This window comes from Meleagris gallopavo, chromosome 4 (assembly GCF_905368555.1).
Source record: "Meleagris gallopavo chromosome 4, MGAL_WU_HG_1.1, whole genome shotgun sequence".
Lineage (NCBI taxonomy): Eukaryota > Metazoa > Chordata > Aves > Galliformes > Phasianidae > Meleagris > Meleagris gallopavo.
Window position 1 is genome coordinate 65,104,556 of NC_139407.1, and position 24,693 is coordinate 65,129,248.

Genomic DNA, 24,693 nt, shown 5'->3' on the forward strand with positions numbered 1-24,693 from the left:
CCCACAGTGTCTTTGAACAAAAAGGACCTTGCCAAAATAAGCACGGTGCTCATGTCTTGGCAATCTTCTAGAAGGACATGGAATTCTGAATGTACTGGAAGGGGGGGGGGAAGAAAAAGGCTTCACAGATATTAAGTATCTTCAAAACGCTTTCAGAATTATTCAGTCCTAATGTAGAGAATTTCTGTTTAACTCACCTGAAGGATTGCAGCATAATAACGCAAGTACATGCAACCACTCTAAAATCAAGGGAGGACAGAGTTGAAACTATGGGATCGCACTGAACCTTTCAACTGGATCCACAGAACACAAAACATCCTTAATAAACGAGGCAGAACAAATTGCAAACGGCGAGACAGATAAATAGAAAGTGGTTTCATCAGTTTATTGCTTTTTGCAACGTGAACTCTGCTGCCATTTGATGTATGGTCGAGCCCATGAAGGAATACCCAACGCCACATACACACTACAATGGAGAGCAATGTTTTATCACAAGCTACAAAACTGGTGGGAAAAAAAAACAACAAACAACTAACCCCACATCAACATAATTTAAGAACCTGACAATAAATACGACATCTCCAAAAAGCTACTGGCATTCACATTAATCAACTGATTCTTTTTCAATTTCCTGATTAAAGCAAAGTGGTAAGGGATCAAGTGCTCTGAAACACATAATTTGGTGTATTCAGGACATCCTCCCAACACACATATTCTGAACTCCATCATTTCTTCACTAATAGCAAATGAAATTAACATACTCTGTTGCTAGTTTAAATATCAAGAGAAAATAATTAGCACATTTCAATATATTAACTAAAAGACCATCTGTATAAAACTCTTCAAACATGAAATAGCTTTAAATTAAACAATATAATTATTTTACTTACAGGAAAATAAACTAGAAATTTATTGCTAGCACAAAAATTAATGTGTTTTGAGAAGAATTTAGATTAACATTATTGCTATGAACACAAACAGTGCCAGAGACATGAATCTGATTCTGATATTTCCTTATCGTCCACAACTGGCTTTCAAGGACACACATGGGACTAAGGAAAGTTAGGGTCCATAACTTCTTATTCAGAATTAGGCTTTATGATCACATGATATTTTATTGCCTTTCTGTGTAACAGCCAGAATCCGTCTGCTGCTTCTGTGTTTCAACATTACCATTCATTACATCTCCTCACCAGGGAAAAAATAACTAAAAATAAATCCACAGCTACCATAATCTTACTTTCCCTCATTAGATATTGGAATATTTGAACCTCCATACTGTGTTTACCTTAGCCCGTAATAAAAACTAAAAAAATGTGGGAATGTTCATGATGTGGAGAGTCCATGACTCTAAACAATGTTCCCAGGCCAACCATTAATCGATTTGCTAACAAGCTTCCCCAAAAAAGCATTTTTCAGATGCTGCAGGCTGACTAACAACACTCAGTGCAAACAGTGCTACTCTACCAGTCCCAGAGCTAACAACTACACCTGCGTGCAGGTCTGCGCAGTCCAGTTTCTTTGCAATGCACTGACTTCCAGTCACAAGAGTATATCTTCATATAGGTTTAACTTTTGGGTTTTCAAGAAGCATGCTGCCTTCAGCAGGCATTCTTACGAGGTCATACTTTCTCAGTATGATTTTGTGGTTTCCTTGCATACATTCAGCCAGCTGCTGACTTAAAAGCTTATCTAAGATAATCCAACCTCTCCCTTCAATTTTAACAGTCAACACTAGTGTTCATAATAGTTTACATTGATGATAACCCTTGACGTAACAATAGCCATAATTAATTGCTAAAGGATCGTAAAGTAAACCAAGATAAATTTCCGCCTAGTCATAGATTCTATTATTGCTAAATGGAAGGTTTATACAAACCAATGTGTCATTGACTGAGAGACTCTCAAGTCACTCTAGAAATGAAGAGAACAGATTCTGTATTAATGCCACTTCTTTACCTGGAGTAGCTGAACTCTGCTGCAAATCAACTACTTAGAAACATTCGTCTGGGTCTGCAGGAATGGCCTGAAGGAAGGACTGCATTCAGGTGACAGTCTCCTACAGGTTACACCATTTTACAACACGCCCTGGGGTCCAAATGTGCCTCATGCAAAAGCAGGGTTCTAACCCAATGCATGATGGCATCAAGGATTCTAACATCAAGTGTGGGCATTGAAGTGCTGACTTGTCAGTTGTTGCCACAACAGTTCCTTTTCCTTCACCTCCACTCCCACATCCCTCCTCCAAAAAAAAATATCAGCACAAAATCAAAATAATATAAATATTTGAGGGAGAAACACAATGGTCGAGTTGTGAGAAGTGAGATTGGAGAAACATACGCCTTTCTTTTCACGGCATGCATGAAAAGGAGTCATACACCAGGAACTGGATCCACAAAGACAGCAGCTCAATGGGAAATAAATCTTCTATGCTGTCAGACAACTCAGGGTAGCATTGTGCGTACCATATACATATGAAAACAAAATCTCTGCTTTTCTTCTGACAACTTAAAACATTAAATATTTTAAATGGATCTCTTTCAACGCCGAGTTGTATTTACAGTTATCCACAAAAAACGTGCAAAATAAAATCGAACATCAAAATAAATGTAAAAGTCCAACAAATTAAACTTGACATTTAAAAAAAAAAAAAAAGACAGCAGAGATTCCAAGTCCATTTTTATATACGCTTTAAAGGTTGTTCCAACAAAACTTCTGGGAATTTAACGAATCCAGACCATGCTGCACTTCAATCACTAGCTGTCTTTGTTGCAGAATTCACAATGTATTCCACCAGTGAGGTCTTTTACAACTTTTTCTTTGACCAGTTTTTGCAGTAATTTTGTTTCACCTGTCACATTGTGCATCGTTTGTCTGTTCATGGCAGCCATGCAGAGGTTGTTGTAATAGTGCAAAGGTGTGCTGGGCTGGTCGAGGTCATACCCAAATCCTGCTATGCTTACTTCATCACATAAATGTGTGGCCAGAACAACTGCCATGACCCCAATTGTGGGTACATTCTAAGAAGAGGAAAAAAAGAAAAAACAAGTCTGTTGAATTCAAATGGCTTCAGATGCTCTCTTTTGGCAGTTTTACAACACACCACAGTATTTGCCTATTTCCTCACTTAAAAATTAAATCAGTCAAAGATTAAATCAATCACCTAAAACTAAATTTGAGTTCAAGGATCTAAACTAAAAATGTCAGGGCCAATATTAATACAACTTGAGTATTCGCCCTTCACAAGAATTTTGGCTTTTGACACTACATTTTTTCCTGTGAACTGAGGGCAAGATGCCCTATTACTATGTATTTTAATTGCAAGTGAACCCTTGTTCCAAATACTCAAACAACTCCTGACATGCAGTCACACTTGGCATTTCTTCATAGATGCTTGTTTCAGCCTTGGACAAGAAGCACTTTAACAGCATTCTTAGAAACCTACTTCTCACTGAACATCTGTTAAAGAAGGTAAGTACACCAAACCACACATAGCCTCCTTGTATTCTAAAATATTACATTATTTGTTTAAAGAAATACTTTGAGATCTGAAGATCCTTCAAAACACCTCTGCACCAGGATAAGTTTAGTTTGGATATCAGGAAAAACTTCCTTACAGAAAGGGTTGTTAAGCACTGGAAAAGGCTCCCCAAGGAGGTGGTTGAGTCACCACCGCTGGATGTGTTTAAAAACCATTTGCATGTGGTGCTCAGGGACATGATTTAGCAGAGGGTTGTTAAAGTTAGGGTAGTATGGTTAGGTTGTGGTTGAACTCGATGATCTTTAAATCTTTTCCAGCCTGAGTGATTCTATGATACATTGGCAATAACTGCTTTCATGCAATGTAGAAAGGCAATTGTTATTCAGTACTTCTCATAGCTCAAGAGAACTGCTGACACAATTTGACAAATAATTAAAATCTAACAAAAATGCAGTGTTTAATTAAATCAGGCGATTCATCACTCCATACCATTTCTAAAGCTAAGGCTACTGAGGGAAGAAACACCCACCAGCTGCTACTGAGCACCAAGGCACACACATAGAAACTCCCATAGTGGGAAGAACCTGCCAGTGGGAAGTCTGCTTTATAATTCTCCTGTTTCCATACTCTTCCTGCTTTTCCCAGAGCTGGAGACGTATACCTGTCCATAGCTGACCTCTGGCTTGACTTAACAGGGCTGCTCTTAACACACTCCTGAGTCTGGTGTATGCTTTGAATATTTAACACTAGTCACAATGATGCACAAGTGAACACACTGCACTGGAGTGAATTTACATCTTACTGTATCTGAAAGCTTTGTATAACAGGCCACCTCCTCTCATCACAGGCACAACACCTTATCTTAAAGTGAGCTGAAATCCTCATTTGATTTTACACAAATGAAGAAAATAAAAGTCTTCTGAGAGAGAGCTCATTTCCCTATTTCTTCATACAAGCACTGGCATTATATAAAATAACAAAGAAGAATCATTTTTCAGTTTCTTATTTTAGTCTTTCATACAGTTTCTTCCTCCTAAAATGAAACTTCTTACCTTATCCCAACCCCAGAATATTGATCGAGGTTTGGGAAACTCTAAGATGTCCAGGGCTGTCTCTTTAACAATGACTGGATTGAGAATCCGAAATTGTTTTGATGTAAAAGGAATTTTCTTGGCGACTTCCTTCCAAAAGAAAAGTCGTATCCACAGAGACTAAGATAAAGAAATAAATAAATAGTTAGCCCAACAGAACCTCTGGCACTATGAAGCGTATCAGATGAGAATTACAGAAGTCATCACCCATAAACAGAAATTCAGGAAACAGTTTACAGCTCAGGTGGCACAGGAATAGCAGTACACTGTTCAAGTGAGCGACCTGGCAGAGAGAAAACCTTCAAAGTGTTTGGAATTGAGAGAGGGCAGCAGGCAAAAAGTCTGCTTATTCTGAGTATTTGACTGCACTGTGTGTTTCATCAGTCAACGTATCCACCACTACCTCCAGGAGCTTTCGACCCTCCCCAGCACAACTGGGCAGCAGCATTTGAAAATTCAAACAGTATTTGAAGAAATGAGAAAGGGAATCAGTTTTCTACAAACATTAACCAGGGCATTTTGAAGTAAGCCCCTGTCTTAAAACAATTGCTGAGGCTTTGAAGCGAGCAGCTGTTGTTTGACAGCAGCCACCAGTGATAAATGTACCACTTCAGAAAAGGATTTACATTAGACTCAGCAAACTCAATTCTGATCTTGTGCCATTTACACTCAATTAGATGCACGCTGATGCAAAAAGCAATACCAGATCAGGCTAATTTACAAATCTTTCCAAACAACGTGCAACAATAAAGAAATTATAAAACTGGTAGAGCTGCAATGTAGGTCTGTATTGTTTTAAACAGGCTTTTCTGCTCTAAGGTGCAACTTCACAGCAGCTTAAACCAATCAAGTGTTGTTTGCTGCAGCCCCATCTTCCTGCCTGTTCACTGAGCATTTGAAACAATAAATAAAGACATTCAGTTTCCAGAGGAGTTCCCAAAACTGGCTCTCTGTCACTGCAGAAACAGGGGAGCAAGGAAAAATTTGGAATGCTCAGGCATGGGGACAGAGAAGAATCATAGCAATCTGGTCTTGAATTGATGTAAACTGTTGCAGAGCCACATTCCCTCATGCTCCTTTTCAACATAAATACATTTTGTTTAACCATCCGCAGCACGTGAACAATGAGAGGAAAAAGGCTTGGGAAAAGAACAGGACCAACAGGACAGACCTACACTGTCCTGCCCTCGCTTTGAAAAAAGAAAAATTAGGCAGCACAAGTTCTTAAAACTGCACCAATTCATACATTCAAGAGTATCTCCTCTCCACAAAATATATTCAAAGTACTCCAAACAAGGCAATATCCCTGCACACCCTCACTAAAGCAGTAGTAGACAGTCATAATCAATATCACAGGTCTCTCATATGCTTCCACATTGAAAAAATATATATATATTAGCACATATCACACAGAACTAAAAGGAAACTTGGAGTAACTAGACAAAAATCTAAAAAAAAAAAAAAGCTGCTCTTTTCAAAGTGTGGACTGAAAAACCTAGCTAGAGTGTTTCTACTTATGGAAAGTAAGTGCCTGCAAATTGAAAGAGGTAAAAAACTGCTGGTTTAAAGAGTCTGGAAACATGGAACTCTCCTATCGGTTCTTTAGAGGTATGTGCACTTCATTTAGTGAGAAATAAGTGACCTCTTAATTCAGGAACCACAGGTAAATGTGAACTAATGACAATACAATTAATTGCATGTATGCCCACCACTGCAGCTGCACAGATGTCAGTGGTTAAAGAAATGGGACTAGCATCCAAAAATCTCATTTCTACTTCAGGTTCTGCAGACTTGAACACCTCACTTAAATCTAATGTGAAATGAGTTCTACTTTGTGAAATGTCACATAGCTCAGTGTCTGTAACCTACCAATATTTGCAGGAAAAAAGAAGTCACTGTCAGCATGAGGCCAAACTCTGAGTGCTGCTACCAACTGTAACTAAGAGATAGCTATAAAAAAAAAAAACAAAACCAACACCAAAACCAAAGCTACATAAGAGATCTCCAATATAATAAATGAGGAAGTAATGCATCAGTAAAATTCTTAAGCACTAGAAAACAGAAAACAAACAAAAAAAAAATCACAGTTACGTGACACTGTCACTGTACATACCAGTGTTTCATTTTTTACCATTGCTTGAAGCCAATTGAAATCAACACTTTTAAAGAGGACAGCCACAAATAAACTAGCAGGGGGATACTCATGTTCTGAAAGTGGAGCTCCTTCTGGGTAAGTCATCCTTATAGTAGTTTTGTTACCAACGTGATCTGTGTATCCTTGAACTGGTGCATCATTTAACCTATAAAAACACGTAGATAGGAACTGTAGTTAATAAGTGCAGAGTACAATCTCATTAAAACATCAGACACTAAGCAAAGAAAGTGTCTTTGGCCCACAGATTTCTTAGCAGAGAGGAGTACAGTGTTTTCTCAGCATCTCCATGTTCCTCGCTTCACGCACTCATCCACTCCTTATCTTTGAGAAGATGCCAGTTCTATTTCTGGAGCAGCTGGCAAAAGTACGAAACATCAAAAGAAAGAGCTTGAATAGAAAAGCAACTTAAACCAGCACTCCAGAATTTTACATTCTTTGCATTGTACCAATTCCATCTTAAAAGAGAAAAACACACAGGCAGTTTCCTGCACAACTGCTTGCATGCACACACACGAGCATTACACACAAAAGAGGCATTCAGATCATCCCTTCTCTCTCACACTGGTCAGTGTAGCACATCCTGTGGGCTCACATCATTCCAGCTCACCAAAATTTGGGAAGCTGGCAACCTCCTTGTAAGAACCAGGACTGTAAGAACTGTAACACCCAGCTCTGTCAGTTCTGTGGAAGTGAAAACCCCATGATCTTTTCTTTATCAACAGGAAAGTCAACTCCATGCTGCCAACCCTAATCTCAGTGCACATTTAATGCAAACTCTGCCCTCTCCATACCCAGATTTGCTCACCTCTGTACAAGAGACACTGATTAACTGCAACTCTTCCCTTTGTAAAAGGAAGAAGTCTTACTTTACAAAGCTACTCATGAACGTGCTTGTATTGAATTTATGATGTTACATAACTCAAATTACAGAGAACAAGAGCTCAAACAGTAACACTCAGAACACATGAACACAAATCACGCTCTGGACATTAGCAAATATGGCTAACTGTAGAATCATAGAATCACTCAGGTTGGAAACGACCTTAAAGATCAGCGGGTCCAACCACAACCTAACCACACTACCCTAACTCTACCAACCCTCTGCTAAATCATGTCCCTGAGCACCACATCCAAATGGTTTTTAAACACATCCAGAAATGGTGATTCAACCACTTCCCTGGGGAGCCTATTCCAGTGTTTAACAACCCTTTCTGTAAAGAAGTGTTTCCTGACATCCAACCTAAACTTACCCTGGTGCAACTTGTGGCCGTTTCCCCTCGTCCTGTCATCTGTCATCAGTGAGAAGAGACCAACGCTGCTCTCACTGCAATCACCTTTCAGGTATTGGAAGAGAGCAATAAGGTCTCCCCTCAGCCTCTTTTTCCCCAGATTAAACAGCCCCAGTTCCTTCAGCTTCTCCTCATAGGGCATATTCTCCTTGCTCTTCACCAGCGTTGTTGAAACCACACATCCCAACCAAAAAAGGAGGAAAGCAGAAATGAATCTTAAAGGCTACCTCAAAAAGTTTAAATATATGAATGGATAAAAACAAGGTCGCCTATTTGTCTAGGATCTTATTGATTCCTACCTCAATTCTGCCCACATTTTCTGTTATCTGAAGTCCACAAATAATTCCGTGTTCACACAGAATGTGAACACAAGATTGGAATTCTATCCATTCACAAACACATTTCACAAAAACACTTTCAGAAGCAGCCTGAAATGTTGCATAACAAGTTGGAGACGTTTTCCTCTCAAAAAAAAAAAAAAAAAAAAAAAAAAAAAAAAAAAAAAAAAATCCACAATGGCTACTAAAGTAAAATAGCTCAAGTCTTTAAATAGAAAATACATACCTTATAACAATATCATACTGATTCAGTAAGTGACCTAGCTCTGATCCATACAGAATTCCACCGCTGCCAATAACAACACAACGCTTACAGTGTTTTGACTTCAAATCCTCTGGCAAATCGTGCTCTGGTAAGAGTTCAAGAAGATTTTTAATCTTATCAAAGAACCTGTGGAATCCAAAGGGAGGTCCGTATTTAAATAAAGCTTCATCATCATCTATATTTTTTCCTACAAAGGGAGGTATGTCCATGCTGTATTTCTCTGCAAATAACTTTCCCATTGCTTTTTTCACATACGAAGGTCGGCACTGTTCCTGCAACACAGCACTGGCATATTGCTGTGCTCTCTGAAAGAAAACATACACAGTTTCAGTCTCAGGAATGGGAGAAAAAAACCTCTTAATGCAACCCACCAGGTGACCACCAGCAGTTAAGCAAATAGAGTTTCATAAAAAGAACTTAAACAAGGAAGCATAAGGCATTTTAAAGCAGTCGCCAAATAACAAGCAGCTCAGGGTGAAAACCTGCAAGTGAATGAGATGACTGGACAGAGACTATCTGGCTAGCAGTTTTTCTGAAGAACAGATTAAGTCAATAAAAAGAGGTTAGTGAAAGCTACACTTCCTTCAAGAGAGATCTTCCCTAAGATCTGTTTGAGAGTTCTTGTTAAAAACAATGTGAAATTACCCTCACCCATGCAATTCAGCAGTGAGAGTGCAAGAGGAATTCTAGTCCACTGCTCAACTGTGTAACCTGAATTCCGCCCATCCTAAGCCTTCAGCAGAGACTCACCAGCTGGTTAAAAGTTCTGGCAAATGGCAGCCTGCATTTGCTTTACTAATCGAAATGAAGCAACACTTCTCCCCAGAGGTACTGCTGAAGTGGCTTTGCTAATGATTAAAACACAACTTGAAGAGGAACGCAAGGTGGGGGAGTTTCAGGTCTTCTTTCAAAACATGAATCACCAAAATAAAAAGGGCTGTGCTACCAAGTTACAGAGAAAGTTTAAGCTGCAAGGTAAACTACGATTGATCTGTCTCAAAGAAGTTAAACATGCATAGTCTTCAAAACTATGTACTGGCAAGCTAGCATCTGAAGCAAAGAAGAAAAAACAGCAAAGGTAATATTTTTAGTCACTTAAAAATACATCATTTAGCATATCCTCTTCCCTGATGTAATTCTGCTCATCTTCATCCACTTTAATTCAAATTAAAAAACAAACACAAGAACAACCATCACCAATGAAACTACAGTAGCAAAAGTTGGGGATGGAGGATGCAGTCAGAAAAAGATGTGTTGCTATCTCAGTTCCCCTTCTGTACTGTTAAGGAAAGGGAAGTGCATATCTGGGTACGCAAAGAGCAGCAGGGAAGTAAGTTGGGCATCATTTGTGGGGGGTTTTTGTGTTGCTATGTTTTCTTAAAATAGATTAATCCACAGAACTATCTCTGCTGCAAAGGCCACTGCAAGTCTAACCACAAACAATGCAGTTCTTCCTGGGCACATCACAATGGAGCAACTTCATACTGCACTTCATCAACTGCATCTCTGGAAGAGTTTCATTTTTAAGGCTGACAGCTAATAGCAATCACTGGCTGCTCCAAACAGTTTGCAATTGGCTGCTACCTAGCTAGGCTAAAAAATGCAATATTGTTTCCTCCTTCTGCATATAGCATAAACAAAATGAATCACAGGACAGCAATATGTACATGCCCACATAAACTTCAGGCTTGCCTGGCTTACGGTGGATGTTGGCTGGAAGCAAGAATGTGTTACCAAGAAAAGAAATAAGTCAAATGAGAAGCAAAGAGGAGGCAAAGAGATTCACAAGGTGAACCTGTAGAAAACCTACTAAATAAGGTGGGAGGTGGGGAAGGAAGGATGCACAGGCAGCAACGCTTGAGGGCTTCTGCTAAATATAAATTGTCTCAGAGCTGAGACGTTCGAAAACAGAAACATAACAACCCCAAGCTAAGAAATGCATTATAAAGAGCAAGCAGGTCAAGTAGCAAAGGCAGAAAAATGTCAGGAAGAACCGAGAGAAAACTTTACTGATCTCTGTTACACGAGTTGAAAAGCCATATGCAAAACTGCACTTGAAGTATTCGCTACCTTTAACAAATAAATGAAGAGCTGCACATAAATAAAGAGCTGTGCTCTCCTACACATTTGACAAGTGAATCCAAAAACATGGGAGCATCTAGAAGGTAAAGCAGACTGGGGAACCGGCTTTAGTAAAAATAAACTTTTGCTTTAATGCGTTGGCTCTGGGTGGCTTATTTTTCATCTGCACAAGTTTTCTGAACACAAAAGTTGGCACTGATGCAACAGAAAGGCAAACAGCAAGGAGAAGGGAAGATAACTCCCTGAAACTGAGTGCCAGCAAAAGGCTTACAGAAAACTGCTCTCCCTGGCAACTTTGGGCTGTCTCCTTGCAGCCCTCTGCCCTGCTGCTGCACGGAGCCAGCTGAGGAGCTGTGGCCTTGCCTGGGCTCTGGGTCCCCATGCAAGAAGCCCGGCTGCAGCTGCCTTTCTGGCATGCATGCAGGTCACTGCTCCAGCACAACCCAGAGAATTAAACGTGCAGCAATCCTATAAGCCTTATGACTGCCATAACGACTATTAACAACACTTTGTTTCAACCAAGCAAAAAAACAAAACAAAAAAACCCAGATACTGACCTTTACACGATCAAAGTCCACATACGGTGTTTTTGTTCTGTCACATTCTTCAGGGTAAAAATGTAATTTGAGGATATAAAGGAAGCACCCTCCAATCACAAACAGTGCAAGGAGTCTAAAAGACAAACGGGTTTATGCAGGGGTTAGGAGAGGGGAAAAAAAGAATCACTTTTTCCAGCAACTCACCAACTGCTAAACGAGTTTGTTTTTTTAACAGACAATAGAAGAAGTTCAGATTTGCATTTGATTCAAACCAACAAACCTAAATCATTCTTCCTCCAACCTTTCACAACTCCTCAGAGCTACGCACAGGAAAGTATGAAAACATATAGATTGCTTCAATAAGAAAACCACTGCATACTGACATTTTGATGCTGTGAAGTTCTCTACTCACATTTTAAATGCATCTCTGGTGGGTCAAATACTTCTCCTCACGTACAGAAACCAAGAAATTACTTCTCTTTTCATACCATAAAGGAAATACTATTTTAAAATATGTCTTTTCATGCAAGTTTAAAAAAGGAAAGAAACTTCAAACTGCAAAGTTTTCAGCTAATGGTCATCATTCACAAGCAACACCTTCAACTCACAGGCAGGCTAGAATGCAAAATTTAGATGCTGGAGTTTCTACTGAAGAGCCCAATTTAATTATTTCTTTTTTCCTTCAGCACGTTTTGGGGACAAAATCCTTTAAAAACTGAGTGAAATAAGCTATCAGTGGTTTTGATCTACTCGTTTCTCATTAATATGGAACCTCAGTGTTGATCTCCCCTGTTGGTTCATTTCATGCTTAAACCAACATGCAAAAATTAAACCCTTATTTGGTTAGATTGTGGTTCAGATATATAGTTTGAGCTTTATTACTGACTTTTATTTTAAAACTTAACTATTTCCTGTGGTTTCCTAAGGTCTGTACATTTGTTTTTACAAATGCACCATCTTAGTGTTCAGTGCTTCTTGAAACTCACGTAGACAAATTTGATACAGGTTCCCAAGATTTCAGAAAGAGAAAAAAAGACAAAAGCCTCAGCATTAGTACTTATCTGTACCTCAGAAAGTCTGCAAACAGTGGTGAGCAAAGAACCAGAATCTCACAACGCCTAGGGAAAATGTTTAATACCACAAGACAGTCTGAGCTCCTCAAAGAGTGCCCCAACAGAAGCTGTGTTCTTAACCCTCCCTGTGGCAATCCCATACCTTGATTTCTGTAGCCTTTTTGTAAATTCCCAAGCTAGGGGAGAGCAACTGCCTCTATATTACCAATTCAAAGACACTTACTTGCGAGTACCTTTTAAAAACCAGATTGGTCTTCTCATCTTCATGTGCAGCTACCTTACAGCATTGCACAGGAGGCAAACAATCACTTTTCAGCTTCACAGAGTTATCGTCACTCAGCATTGCTGGGAAAAGAAAATAACATTTTATTACAACTTTTTCTGAATGGACAAAATGTTCAAAGGACACTGAAGGACTGTTGATGTGCTTTGTTTGCCAGCAAAGACTGTGACTCTTACTTACTATGATTATCATGTCAGGAATCCCTCCTGACTGCCTTATGATCAAGACTATGCTCGTTTCAGATGCCCAACAGGAAATGATTCTAAGAATACAAAAATGTTTCCATGTATTTTCCATGTACATGCCTTTGTACTCTTCACAAGCCTGAAGTCCAATAAATGCAACTACCTCAGCCACTTACATTTATTTGTGCCTGACCCTGGCCAACCACCATTTTGTTTATCCACTCATTATCCCAAGCACACTGCAGTATACTGCAGCCCCAGCAATGTGGTCAATAACGTTAGAGCAGCAAGCACCAAAACAGATACACAGAAGCTGTGCCTGCAGGGCAGCACGGCCAGGAGGCTGCAAGCACTGCAGCAGTTCCTGCACCCAGCAGCAGTTCCTTACCCTGACCTCTGCGAGCCCAACAGGAGGTCAAAACACTCCCATACAGATGAGTGAGTCACTCATCATTAGCTAAGGAGATGCAGGAGACAGTTTGCAAGGGCCCACAAGCTCTTATCAGCATGCTGCAGTTCTGAATGTCCACAGCTCCCTTTGATCAAACAACTGCAGAAGGCACAGCGTGGTCCTCCACAATGGAGGAGCTCAGCCCTACTCATTCCTTTTCATCTCAGCCCTTGGCCCTCCCCGCTCTCCGGTGCCAAGATGCTCACATACTTACTCTCTTGCCAAGAACTACTTAACTTTTAACAAGAAAGGTAAAATAATAATAATTGCCACTTTGAACCACTGTCCATCTGCAACCAACCACTGTTCTTACACATGGGAAGGAAGGAGTTGATGAGGTAGATGGGCTTCCCCTCCAGTTGTCAGATCCAGCCCATGGAAATCTCAGGGATACATAATTCAGAAGATGACACAAAGTCTCCTTCTCCTTGTGAAGCCACAAGCAGTTGTAACAAGGCAGAGATCAATGCCAGCATCCTCTATCCTCTGAAGAGCACACAATGGTGAAATGATACTTTCTAGAGCCACCTCCAAGAAGCCACACTGGCTTTTCCCACAAAACAGAGTAAGGAGAAAAAAGAAAACAACTTGTGCTTTTTTTCGCCAGCAGAAAACTTTACCCATCACTTCAAACATAGTAACATCAAAGCAACCAAGTTACACAAGAACCTCCAAATACTCACCTGGGCTGTGTTTACTAATTGCACAGGCTCTCTTGAGATGTCACACTATGGGTAGCCCTTTGTAACAAAGCAGCAATACCTTACTCAACACTTTTAGAAGGTCTGAGTGCATTGTGCAAACAGAGGTCATTATGCTTGTCTTGGGACAAGGTAAACTAAAACCCAAGTTGTAAGCAACAGCCAAGGTCTCCTGGAACATAAACAGTTAAGCTGGAAATCCAGCACAGCTCCAAGCTCCCACATCATCTGCCAGGACACGTGCAGCAGGTCTCTGGGAATCTACCAAGCCTTACAAGCTCATCATTCCTTCAGAGCAATATCTTGTCTTTATTGGCTACAGCTGTGTTACTGACCCACAATAGCACCAAGGAGCAAAAACGCGTTTCGATACTACCACCCCAGTCACCATTACAAGCCAGTTTTGCTCTCAGCTAAGACTTGTAGCAAACCCAAACACATCTACATGGGTAAGAGATCTAGCACGCTTCAGGAAAATTTGCTTCAGGAGCCATAACCTCAAGCCAGTATGGATCACCGAGTTGAACTGCTCTACCTTGAGATGTCCAGCACCACCCCAACAGCACCTGCACGATCCTCTCATGCTCCGGGACACGACACACACCTTTCCTGCCACACCGTGCACAAAAGACAACTAAGCACCCCTCACCACTGCTTGGGACCCAGTACCTTTATACCCACATGTCTCAGAGGCGGCAGGTATCGCATGGAGATGCCTGGGAGCAGCCTCAGCTCATGGAGCCGGCCGATCTGGTCTCGTACAGCGCACGAAGCGAGCGGAACGCACTGGAGAACAGCAGAGAACATAAAGATAGGCTTGCAGAACATGTGCAAAGTCCAGGATTGCTCCACGTACTGCGGAGAGTACACGTAGCCAGGTCACCTCGGAGACTGGCTCAGAGTAGCACGAGCAAGGGGCACTCGGCACTGTTTGACAAGAAGGAAGCGGATCACTCCCTGATACAGCTTTGCGTACGGCCAAGCTGCGATGCACAATAAAACAATCGGCCCATCTATCACTTCCACAGGTCTCTCTAGGCACACGTGGGGCAAAAGATCCTTTCTTTGTAAAAGAAAAAAGGCTGATTAAAAAAAAAAAACACAAACAAACAGGAAATAAGCTTCAGCAATTTTCCATAAAGAAGAATGCAGGTAATAATTATCTCTCAGATAAACAATAAAATGAGGTAATTTGAGGGCAGTCTATAGGAACATTGATCAGAGACATTTCTGCATGAAAGGGTAACTATCAAACTTGTATCGGAGGATCCCGATATGAAGAAATTATTGCAGTGACACACCAAGTGATACACTCAGTTCTGGCCCTGGTATCGGCCACATTTACAAAAGAATACACTCCACACTGAGTACACATTTAAATCAAATCCATAAAGTTTTATGGCTTGAATTACAAGGGCACGAGGAAGAACCTTGCTGCCCTCGCTTTGTTCAGAGCAGGTTTTTTTTTTTTTTTTTGCCAATTAGTCTGTCCTATTTTAAGGCCCAGTTTTCACTGCAATCTGACAGCAACCTTCACTGGTGAAAGCCTGCCCAACACACATAAAACTTTATATTGCCAAACAGCAATAGCGTGCTCTTGGAGTCACCCTGCTGCACTGAATGATGCAGCCAATCTCCTCTGCAGGATAAACCATGAGAGAGCAGCCTGCAAACAGCAAGCTCTTAGTAACTTCTGAGGATAAGAACTTCCAACTACAGAACTGGAGACAGTGGTTCCATAAAAGACACACTTTTCATGAAGCCTTTCAAAACAAAGGTAGGGCTGTGGAGATCTGAAAAGGGAAGGAAACAGAGAGGAGGAGAGCAATGAGGGCAGAAGGAGATTAGCGAGGAATGAAGCCTGAAATAGCCAGGTAGTAGAGCAGTAAGTTTTTCTTGCTTCTAAGCAACACAAATTCCAGCCATCCCCAAACAATTGCTATACTCATAGTAGGTGTGCAGAAAGCAAGCCAGCTTTCTGAATGCGGAAAAACAGGACTGCATCAATCAGCTTAGCACATTCTTTCATAGAATCATAGAATGGCCTGGGTTGAAAAGGACCACAACGACCATCCAGTTTCAACCCCCTGCTATATGCCAGCCAGCCACCAGACCAGGCTGCTCAGAGCCACATCCAGCCTGGCCTTGAATGCCTCCAGGGATGGGGCATCCACAGCCTCCTTGGGCAACCTGTTCCAGTGCGTCACCACCCTTTGTGTGAAAAATTTCCTCCTAAAATTCTTTTAAATTCTTTTAAAATTCCTTGGACATCGATCTTGCACTCTTAACTGAGTCAATAAATATCTCCCACTCACTGGAATGACAGAGGAGTGCCCAGAAGAGCAAGGCAGTAACAAGCACTTGGAAAGACACCTCTATCAGCGTCCTCCTGAGCTTCCAAAAAAGTCTGAACTTAAAGAGAACTGCAGAAGTAACAAAACCAAGCACAGAAGACAAGACAAGCTACAGCAGAGTGCATATACCCACATTTTGTTGTTGCATACAGTCACCACTGTGCCCTTTCAGAAATGAGCAGGCTATGGTTGCTCAGAGAGTCATTAACACGAATGTCCCAATTTGCGTACAAAAGACATCTCAGTAGTAAAGCTGTATTACAATCACATTTTGCATTGATATTTCTATAGCTGCTCATTGTGGTGTAATTAGTGAGGACTCCAGGGACCTAAATTTGCTATTCATCTACTGAACTTAAGCGATCTCTGTAAAGCTGCTGTGAAAGCTGAATTGGCCATCAGCAGGAATGCACTCCGAAGCTTTTTGTGGTGTTATTCTTTTCACCGTAATTTACATTTGTCTCCCTGTTATTCTCGAGCAGACAAGATTTCATCACTTAGAGTATTTCAGAAGCAATTAATTGGAACTTCTCAGCCTTTTTCTGTGGGAATGCTAAGAAACAAAGCTCAGCGCATGTCAAGCTGTTGCACGACCACTGCCACACCCTGAGAAATTACGCCCAGCACCCGGATAAACCCACAAGCAAAGACCAGGGCTCTCAGCCCCTGTTGTTTCAGCACTACTAGCCATGTCACTCGTGGAGGCAGAACCAGAGCAGCCTGCAAAGAAGCGCAGGAGGAGACATACCTCCATCCATCACCATCTACATTCAGGACTAGAACTACAACCCCATGCAGGGGTACTGTTTCCACTTACCTCCCTCACCCTGTCAATCCAAGGACATTCCAGTCTCCCTGCACACCAAGGCTCCAGTTAGCAGCCTCTAGGGCTGAGCTCAGCATTATTGTGACGGCAGCTACTGTTCCAAAACAACCATCTCTGTACTGGCAAGAACTGAAGCCACAGGGTTACTGCTAGGAGGCAGCTCTGTTCATGCTAGAGTGAATTCACCTAATCTCAGTAAATATCTGCACGTGGACAAGAGAATTTACAGAACTGGAAGGGACCCCATAGGGATGATTGAGTCCAACCCAGCTTCACCTGAACCCATGGGGAAGTTGCCCCAGACAAGCCAGTGCTGAAAGCCCAGCAGGACAAGAGCTGTCCTCCAGCAGGATGTCATCAAACACCATATGAATTGCACCTGAAACTACCAGGAGTTGAGAAACCAACTAACGTTCTCCCTGGCAATATGCCAGGAAGCGGTAACACTTAGTAGCCAGCTTTGTGAGTCAACCAGGAGCATCCAGGCAACCAGGCCATCTCAAGACCATGGGGCATGACTCAGCTTTTGAAGTGCATGAGAAATGATCGGGAAGGTTGCAGTATAAAGTCCACGGAAACTGAAAACTGGAAGACATTTTTATCAAGCAATTATTAGGCAAGAGCAATAGAGCTTGAACAGGCAGTAAAACAGATGGCGATACTAACACAAAGCACCTCTGTGAACAAAGTGCTCCTTTCATGTCCCTCTCCTCCAAATCAGACTGTCAAATAACTTTAATTCAAGAAAACAAATGACAAAAATTAAGCACCAACTCCATCACGCCGTTGCCAGCACTTGGCCAAAATTTTGCCCATGAGAAAAGTTACATATTTTGTTGTCTTTACTGACCAAATTGATGATACTATATCCATCTTGAAAACTTTCGTAACGAAGAGCACTGTTCTAATAGGATGTTACCAAGTTGGGTAACAAAAGAAAGATCAGTTGGGTTAAAATTTATAGTTGAATTTTATTTGCTTTTGCAGTACTGAAAACCACAGAGATCACAGAACATAAGTGCTAAGAGTAAAGCAAAGCAAGAAAAAAGAGGTGGAAATAGTTAACTAGGTGGTAGTTCTTGTTGTGTGCACCTGTTAAACACAGCCCCTCAGCAGGAGGAGAATTTAAAAAGAATAGAAGATGAAGGAATTAACAGATTCATTAAGAAACCAACTCAGAAATCTAAATGGAACTGTGATAGTTTCATACCACATCCTCAAAGCCTGCTGCTCCCTTCTAGGAGACGCTGGCATTTACACTCAACACACTCTGTCTTCCAAGGCTCCTAAGCCAATCCACGATGCCTTCAGATCCTTCCTACACTTCCAGACTTCACACTCACTGGAAAGATTAAACCATAAGGAAAGAATTTTGCAAATAAATTCTGTTCCATTTTAAAGAAATCATAATAAACAATGATTTCTTCTAATCAACAGTTTAATCAACAGGGGATGAAACCCGTTTCCAGTATTCAGGGAGAGAAAAAGCAGTAATGCAAAGAATAAAAACATGGGAGCTAAAGATAGCTGCTTGTGCAACCTAGTGCACAGGGAGGACTCAGCAGCTGCAAGCTCTGTGTGGTCAAACCGTCACCTTAGAACTGCAGCAAAGTAGAGGCATTCTCATCTTTCCAAAACGTGGGGTCTTTCTTAAATACAAAACCAGTTTTGAAATAAACTCTTCATACGAATTTCAAGAACCTGCAATTAGACAAACAGCTGGCTTGGAACAACATATGAGTGTTCGCTCCAGCAACAGACACTCAAAAACTGCACCACAGAGAAGAACTGCCTTCCTTTCCAATGCATCTGCTGCTATGAATCCTGACTTCCACTCCAGATTTTAAATGTGAGTTTTAAGGACCAATTGAAAAATTGCCCAGATGTTGAAATTGGATCACAGACCTACACAATGAAAGTAAAAATCCTTTTATCTGGATGGGCCCACTTACCAGAGTAACAAAATACACAGGAAAGAGTGGGAAAGGAAAAAGAAACAGGCAGTTTATTCCAAAGGAACTGCTCCTGACTTAGGAAATCTCTTTCTGTAACACAAACTGAAATATCCTCTAAGAATCATAGAATGGCCGGGGTTGAAAAGGACCACAGTGATCACCCAGTTCCAACCCCCTGCTATGTGCAGGTCGCCAACCAGCAGACCAGACTGCCCAGAGCCACACCCAGCCTGGCCTTGAATGCCTCCAGGGACGGGGCATCCACAGCCTCCTTGGGCAACCTGTTCCAGTGCATCACCACCCTCTGTGTGAAAAATTTCCTCCTAATAACCTGACCTAAAACTCCCCTGTCTCAGTTTAAAACCATTCCCCCTTGTCCTATCACTATCCATCCTCATAAGCAGCCGTTCCCCTTCCTGTTTATATGCTCCCTTCAGTTACTGGAAGGCCACAATGAGGTTTCCCCGGAGTCTCCTCCAAGCTAAACAAGCCCAGTTCCCTCAACCTTTCCTCGTAAGAGAGCTCCTTCAGCCCTCTGATCATCTTAGTGGCCCTGCTCTGGACCCACTCCAAGAGCTCCACTTCCTTCCTGCACTGAGGGCCCCAGGCCTAGATGCAGTATTGCAGATGGGGCCTAGGACTTTCTCTCAATAGCACATAACAGTGATCCCTGAAAACTAGAAGCATGAGAAGAAATTCCTGAGATATTTAAGATTTGATGCAGGTTTATCAGGGACATGCAGAAGCATGAAACCTTTGGGATACAGCAGGGTTGGGTGTTCATCTTCAAATAGTTCTTTGACCGTCATCTTCTCACTTCTTAGCAGAAATGGTCACCAAACATGACAGGAGGCTATAGGAGCAGGTGCAGATCAGACTGCAGCTTCTCAACAGAGAAGAAAAAAAACCTGCAACTAAAATTAAAAATTAAGAGACTTTTTACAATTATTTCCTCTGTAGCCACTTTACCCACAGTAAAGTTGGCACTCTAGCACAGATGTTGGATACAACTTCTCTGGATTTATCTGTTTAGTAGCTACTACTATCGAACAAAAAACAAGCACTTGACATAGATGCTTCTTCTGATCAAGAGCAGAGTCTGCTGTTTCAGCTAATTTAATAAAGGCAACAGAAACAACACTTCCTTGATGGCAAAAAGTTTAGTCCATAATACGGTTATAAGCACCCACAACAGGACACTTAATTACATTTCTGTAGTGTGTCTCACAAAATGAACTGTAACTGGTAAGGCTTTTTAATCAAACAATAAGATGTAAAAACCAAGTTACCTTGTACAACCTGCAATTCATTTAGTCAAGATCTGTCTTCTACAAAAATGAGATTGTGTAATGCTGAAAGGAGGAGCCCATGGAACCATCAGAGCAGTTAGCAAGATGCTCTCAAATGTACCAACAGGTTTGCAGTCAAAAGTTATTTTGGTTGAAGCCACAAAAACTTGAAGCAACAGCAACCTGGAGACAGTTTTCTCTCTGTGCCACACGATGCCCTATTTTCATTTCTTCTGATTGTTCAATGGTGAACCTCAAATCCTTATTATAATATCAACTACCAATTAACTCATGAAATCATTAATAACCTTGTTATAATTGCTGTGTCCATTTGCCCAGTCTTTCTGTCAAGGAAGGATATACATAGCTAGGCTACAATTTGCTCTTAACCTTGGGTCATCCTGATCCAGCATACAACAATTTATTCCAGCCCAAATCTGGTGCAATTATCACCATAATTAGAAATATTCAGTGTGACACCTCCTGAAGGAATGCTTCCTTCCAGCATCACTACCAGCAAGCTGTTAGGATATTAACATCTCTGCTGAAATAACATTATAGGTGAATGACTGGTTCTAAATGATGGTTTAGTGTTCAAAATAGGGCTCACCCTCCACATCTGACTTTTGCCTTGCACCCTGTGCTTTAGTCAAACTTACCAAACTTTTCTAAGCTTTGCTATGAAACTTCTCTCAAGTGCTGCACGCTGAGGAGTAGCAAACATCTCTAAGAGATAAACGCAATTATCAACAAAAAGCCCTTCCAACACCTAGGAGGGCAACCAATGTCTTACGACAGAAGAAAATGGTATCTGAATTTGGAATTGTTCTGGCTCCCAAACAAGCCACAGAAGGTCAGCATTCCAGCCGAGCAAGAATCAACAGGTGAGCCAAAGCTCTGCTGTTGTGAAAAGCATCACAATAAAGAGTTAGACTTCATTCTTAATGAACCCTCCTTTTATAGGTCACTTCTGCAAGAAGCAGCATTCTGAACTCAAAATCAGCCACAGGGTATCAGCTGAAGCAGGAAAACGTGCACAAAGAACTGGAGCAAGTGCACCAGGCTGTGCTCAGAAGCCCTTCCTATGTACATCTCACATGATCCTCTCCACAGCCTTCTCTCTGAACCACAAATTGTGCAGATGCAGAAACGCTGCTCTGCAAAAGAACTGCAGCTGCCAGGAGGGGAATAAGAAAGCACAGTATATCAGCACTGCACCCACCACAAGCTGGGTAAGTTCATGTAGCACAAGCAGGAGGCATTTCTGAGCCCTTGCAAAGAAGCCAAAACAAATGAAATCTTTCCCCTTACATGGGAATTTTGAAGAATAAATCATCCCTAAGGAAATGGTCCGAAAAGACAGGGCAGAGCATTCATCTTTACTGGGCTAAGGAAATATGCCAGCAGACTTACACAGCCAAGATGTTTCATATTACAACTGAATTATGCAGTAGAATAGCACGGAACAACTGGTAATTATGGAACAATGTTAATGGCACAGCAGCATTTTTACCACGGTATCATCTAACACTCCAAGAGACCATGGCAAAAGTCACACTTAAGCCTACAAAAGCAGAAGAGTCAATGCCAGAAGTTCTCCTTGATGAAAGGCTTAAAATTAATTGCAATATTGCAAACAATGTTGCTACAGTCAATTTCAGTGGTTAACTTCTGAAGTCAAGGCTTCAGCGTGCTGGTGGGATGGTGAATGAAGGGCTGCTCCAACAGAGAGCTCAACTTGTTTAGTTCACCAAACAGGTTGTGAGTTTGTTCTTAGACACACCACGCATTTAAACACCAAAGACGAAAGCAAACAAACAAAAGGAGAACGTTACACACAGTGGTCATAAATAAATACAGACTAGGAGCAAAAGATGCTTGAGCAGCAACAAAACAGCCTTCCCATAGGAGCAATGGAAATTGACAGCCTACACAAGTTTTAAGAAAATCCTTAACAATTCATGAACGATCTTGTGAGAGAGTTGTCTGCAATGGGGAGATTTGTCGTTGAGAAGTCCTCCACCTGACACACCTTCAGCAGATGCTTTAACCTCTTGCATTTGAGTAAGCTTTGTCCAGACTCACTCATTTGTCATTTGAAAATTACTTCATGACAAATTCGAAGTTCTGGTTGAGCCTTACTCAATAACTTCAGCGTTAGCAAAGCATGAGACCTTCTAAAGCTTTCCAGGATTTCCTATATCAGCAAAACCACCGGCTCTCCAACTCCTGCAACTTCGCAGTGAGCTTAGCACCTACTGGCTTTTTCCACAGCTGTCAGAGACACATGTAAAACAACACAAATTAAACATCTGTAGCCCGCTTCCCTCATCAAAAGGAAGTTTCTGCTCTTGCACTTTACTTTCTTACATCCTGTCCCTAATTGCCAGTCAACTGTAGGGCTGATTTACTAGCAACCCATGGGAGGAAGGAAGGGCATTGCTTCCCTGAACACCCCAGGAAACCAAAGCCAAGGAAAACCCATCCCTCATTGTCCAAAGGAAGCTGCCCATGTGCCAAGCCCCTTGTGCTCTTCTGACCTTCCAATCAAACTCAGTGTGCTCAGCAGGGACCAGACTCTTCCTAGGGCTTGAACTGGAACGGAGATAGCAGGCAGCAGTGAAATGGATGGAGCACCATGCCTAAACAAGAAGTTGGAATCTATCCTTGGGGTCCCTTCCAACTCAGGATGTTCTATGATTCCACGATACCAAGCGCTGAATCTGACCAGCTCCAGCATAAGGCAGACTTAAAAATACACATCTAGTAGAGATACATCAATATATATTCACGTAAAAGCATTAATCCCCACCATTTGTCTTCGGAAAGAAAATAAACGCCTCTGAATGTCAACAGTCAGAGTTATGGCAAAACCAGGCACGGGGTAGCTACTGACCTCCACTGATTGCACACACATGGAATCGTTAAGGCTGGAAAAGTCCAAGATCATCCAGTCCAATCCCAGCCCATCCCCACCATGCCCACTAACCACCTCCTTCAGTGCCACATCCGCACAGCTCTTTCAACCCCTCCAGGCACGGTGACCCCACCACTCCCTGGGCCGTTCTGTGCCAACGCATCACCTCTCTTTTGCAGAACAACTTTTTCCTCGTATCCAACCCGAAAGGCACACAATGAACATCTCCCATCCATTCCATCACTACCAAACAAACCTCTCCACTCCACCACCCGTGCATTTTGACCTTGCCCACCACGACAGAACGACACAACCCATCGAGGCACCCAAACCCGTCCTCCCTGAGCAGCGCAGGAGACTGGAAGGTTTTGCCAGCGGCAGCAGCTCTAAAGTCATTCCCGGTTCGCCTCTATCGCCCGGGATACGCACCGGGGGAGGGGAGACGGCGGCTGCCACGTCCCGGCGGTGCGGGCACCACTGAGGGCAAAGCCCCCCCGGCTCTCTCATCCCGCAGGAAGAAATAAAACACAGCCTCATTCCCCTCACCAAACCCAGCCCCGCAGCCCCACACCGCCGCCTCCCCCCCGCGCCCGTACCCGCCCGCAGCGGCCTCCCCGAGCCCGGCCCTATTCAAGGCTCTCTACCTGCGTTGGGCTCGGCCCGGGCACTTCGCCTCCGCATCGGGGCGGGCGGGCGGGCGGCCCCGCCGCAGGTAACGGCTCCGCGGGTGCCGGCGGAGGCGGCGGGGGCAGCGCCGCGGCACGTGGCGGAGCGCAGCCAATGGCGGAGGGGCGGGCGGAGGTGACAGGCGGCGGCGGGGCCTGCGCGCTGAGGGGCGCGCTGCGGCGCCGGGAGAGACCGCCGACTTACGGGAGCCCGCCGAGCCGAGGGGCGCCCGCCGCCGCCCTACGAGGAGCCTCCCGCCCTGAGGGCAGCCCTTCTCCTCGCGGTGCGCGTCCGCCCGCCCGCTTTTTTTTTTTTTTTTTCTTTCTTCCTTTCCCCCTTAGCCCAAAATGCGCGTTTTTCTTTCTTTTCTGCAAAATAAATAAATGAATAAATTACACACGCACACACATATATATACATATATAGTTTCCCTCAGATGAGGGCTTCGGTGGTGCAGGCTGGCACCCCGCTCTCCCCTTTGTCTCTGCGCAATGCTTTCAGCCTCGCCTGTGATTGCGAGCCACGGGGGGGAATCGAGATCTGCCACGACAATCACGGGATTTTAATTCCTTTTGTTTCGCTTCGCAATCTCGGTGCCTTGGGTGGAAGGTTACGGACCTTCCCACAGCTGCTGAGGAGCTCTTATTTCCGAAAAGGCATGAAAATACACCTGATGTATTGTGCACGGTACGCTGCGCGCATGCAAACGAGGGCAGGAGGGGAGGAGCGCCCTCACAGCCCCTTCTGGCGTTA

General features: G+C 42.6%; 1 protein-coding gene across 9 annotated transcripts; it reads right to left on the reverse strand.

Moving 5' to 3' along the window:
• Nucleotides 1-360: 360 nt before the first annotated feature.
• ST3GAL5 (ST3 beta-galactoside alpha-2,3-sialyltransferase 5) lies at nt 361-24,487 on the reverse strand. Of its 9 annotated transcripts, none has more exons than XM_085223661.1 (7): nt 23,919-24,487; nt 12,547-12,658; nt 11,259-11,373; nt 8,581-8,924; nt 6,686-6,872; nt 4,534-4,692; nt 361-3,020 (listed from the first exon to the last, which is right to left on the reverse strand). In XM_085223661.1, the coding sequence occupies exons 1-7, from the start codon at nt 23,953-23,955 to the stop codon at nt 2,757-2,759; spliced, it is 1,218 nt and encodes a 405-aa protein (XP_085079787.1). In that variant the 5' UTR covers nt 23,956-24,487; the 3' UTR covers nt 361-2,756. The 9 variants fall into 9 exon arrangements, with proteins under 9 accessions (XP_085079787.1, XP_085079791.1, XP_085079790.1 ...); XM_085223665.1 differs by having other exon boundaries at nt 12,537-12,658; nt 23,919-24,476; XM_085223664.1 differs by lacking the exon at nt 23,919-24,487 and adding an exon at nt 23,871-23,905.
• Between the last annotated feature and the right edge of the window lie 206 nt (nt 24,488-24,693).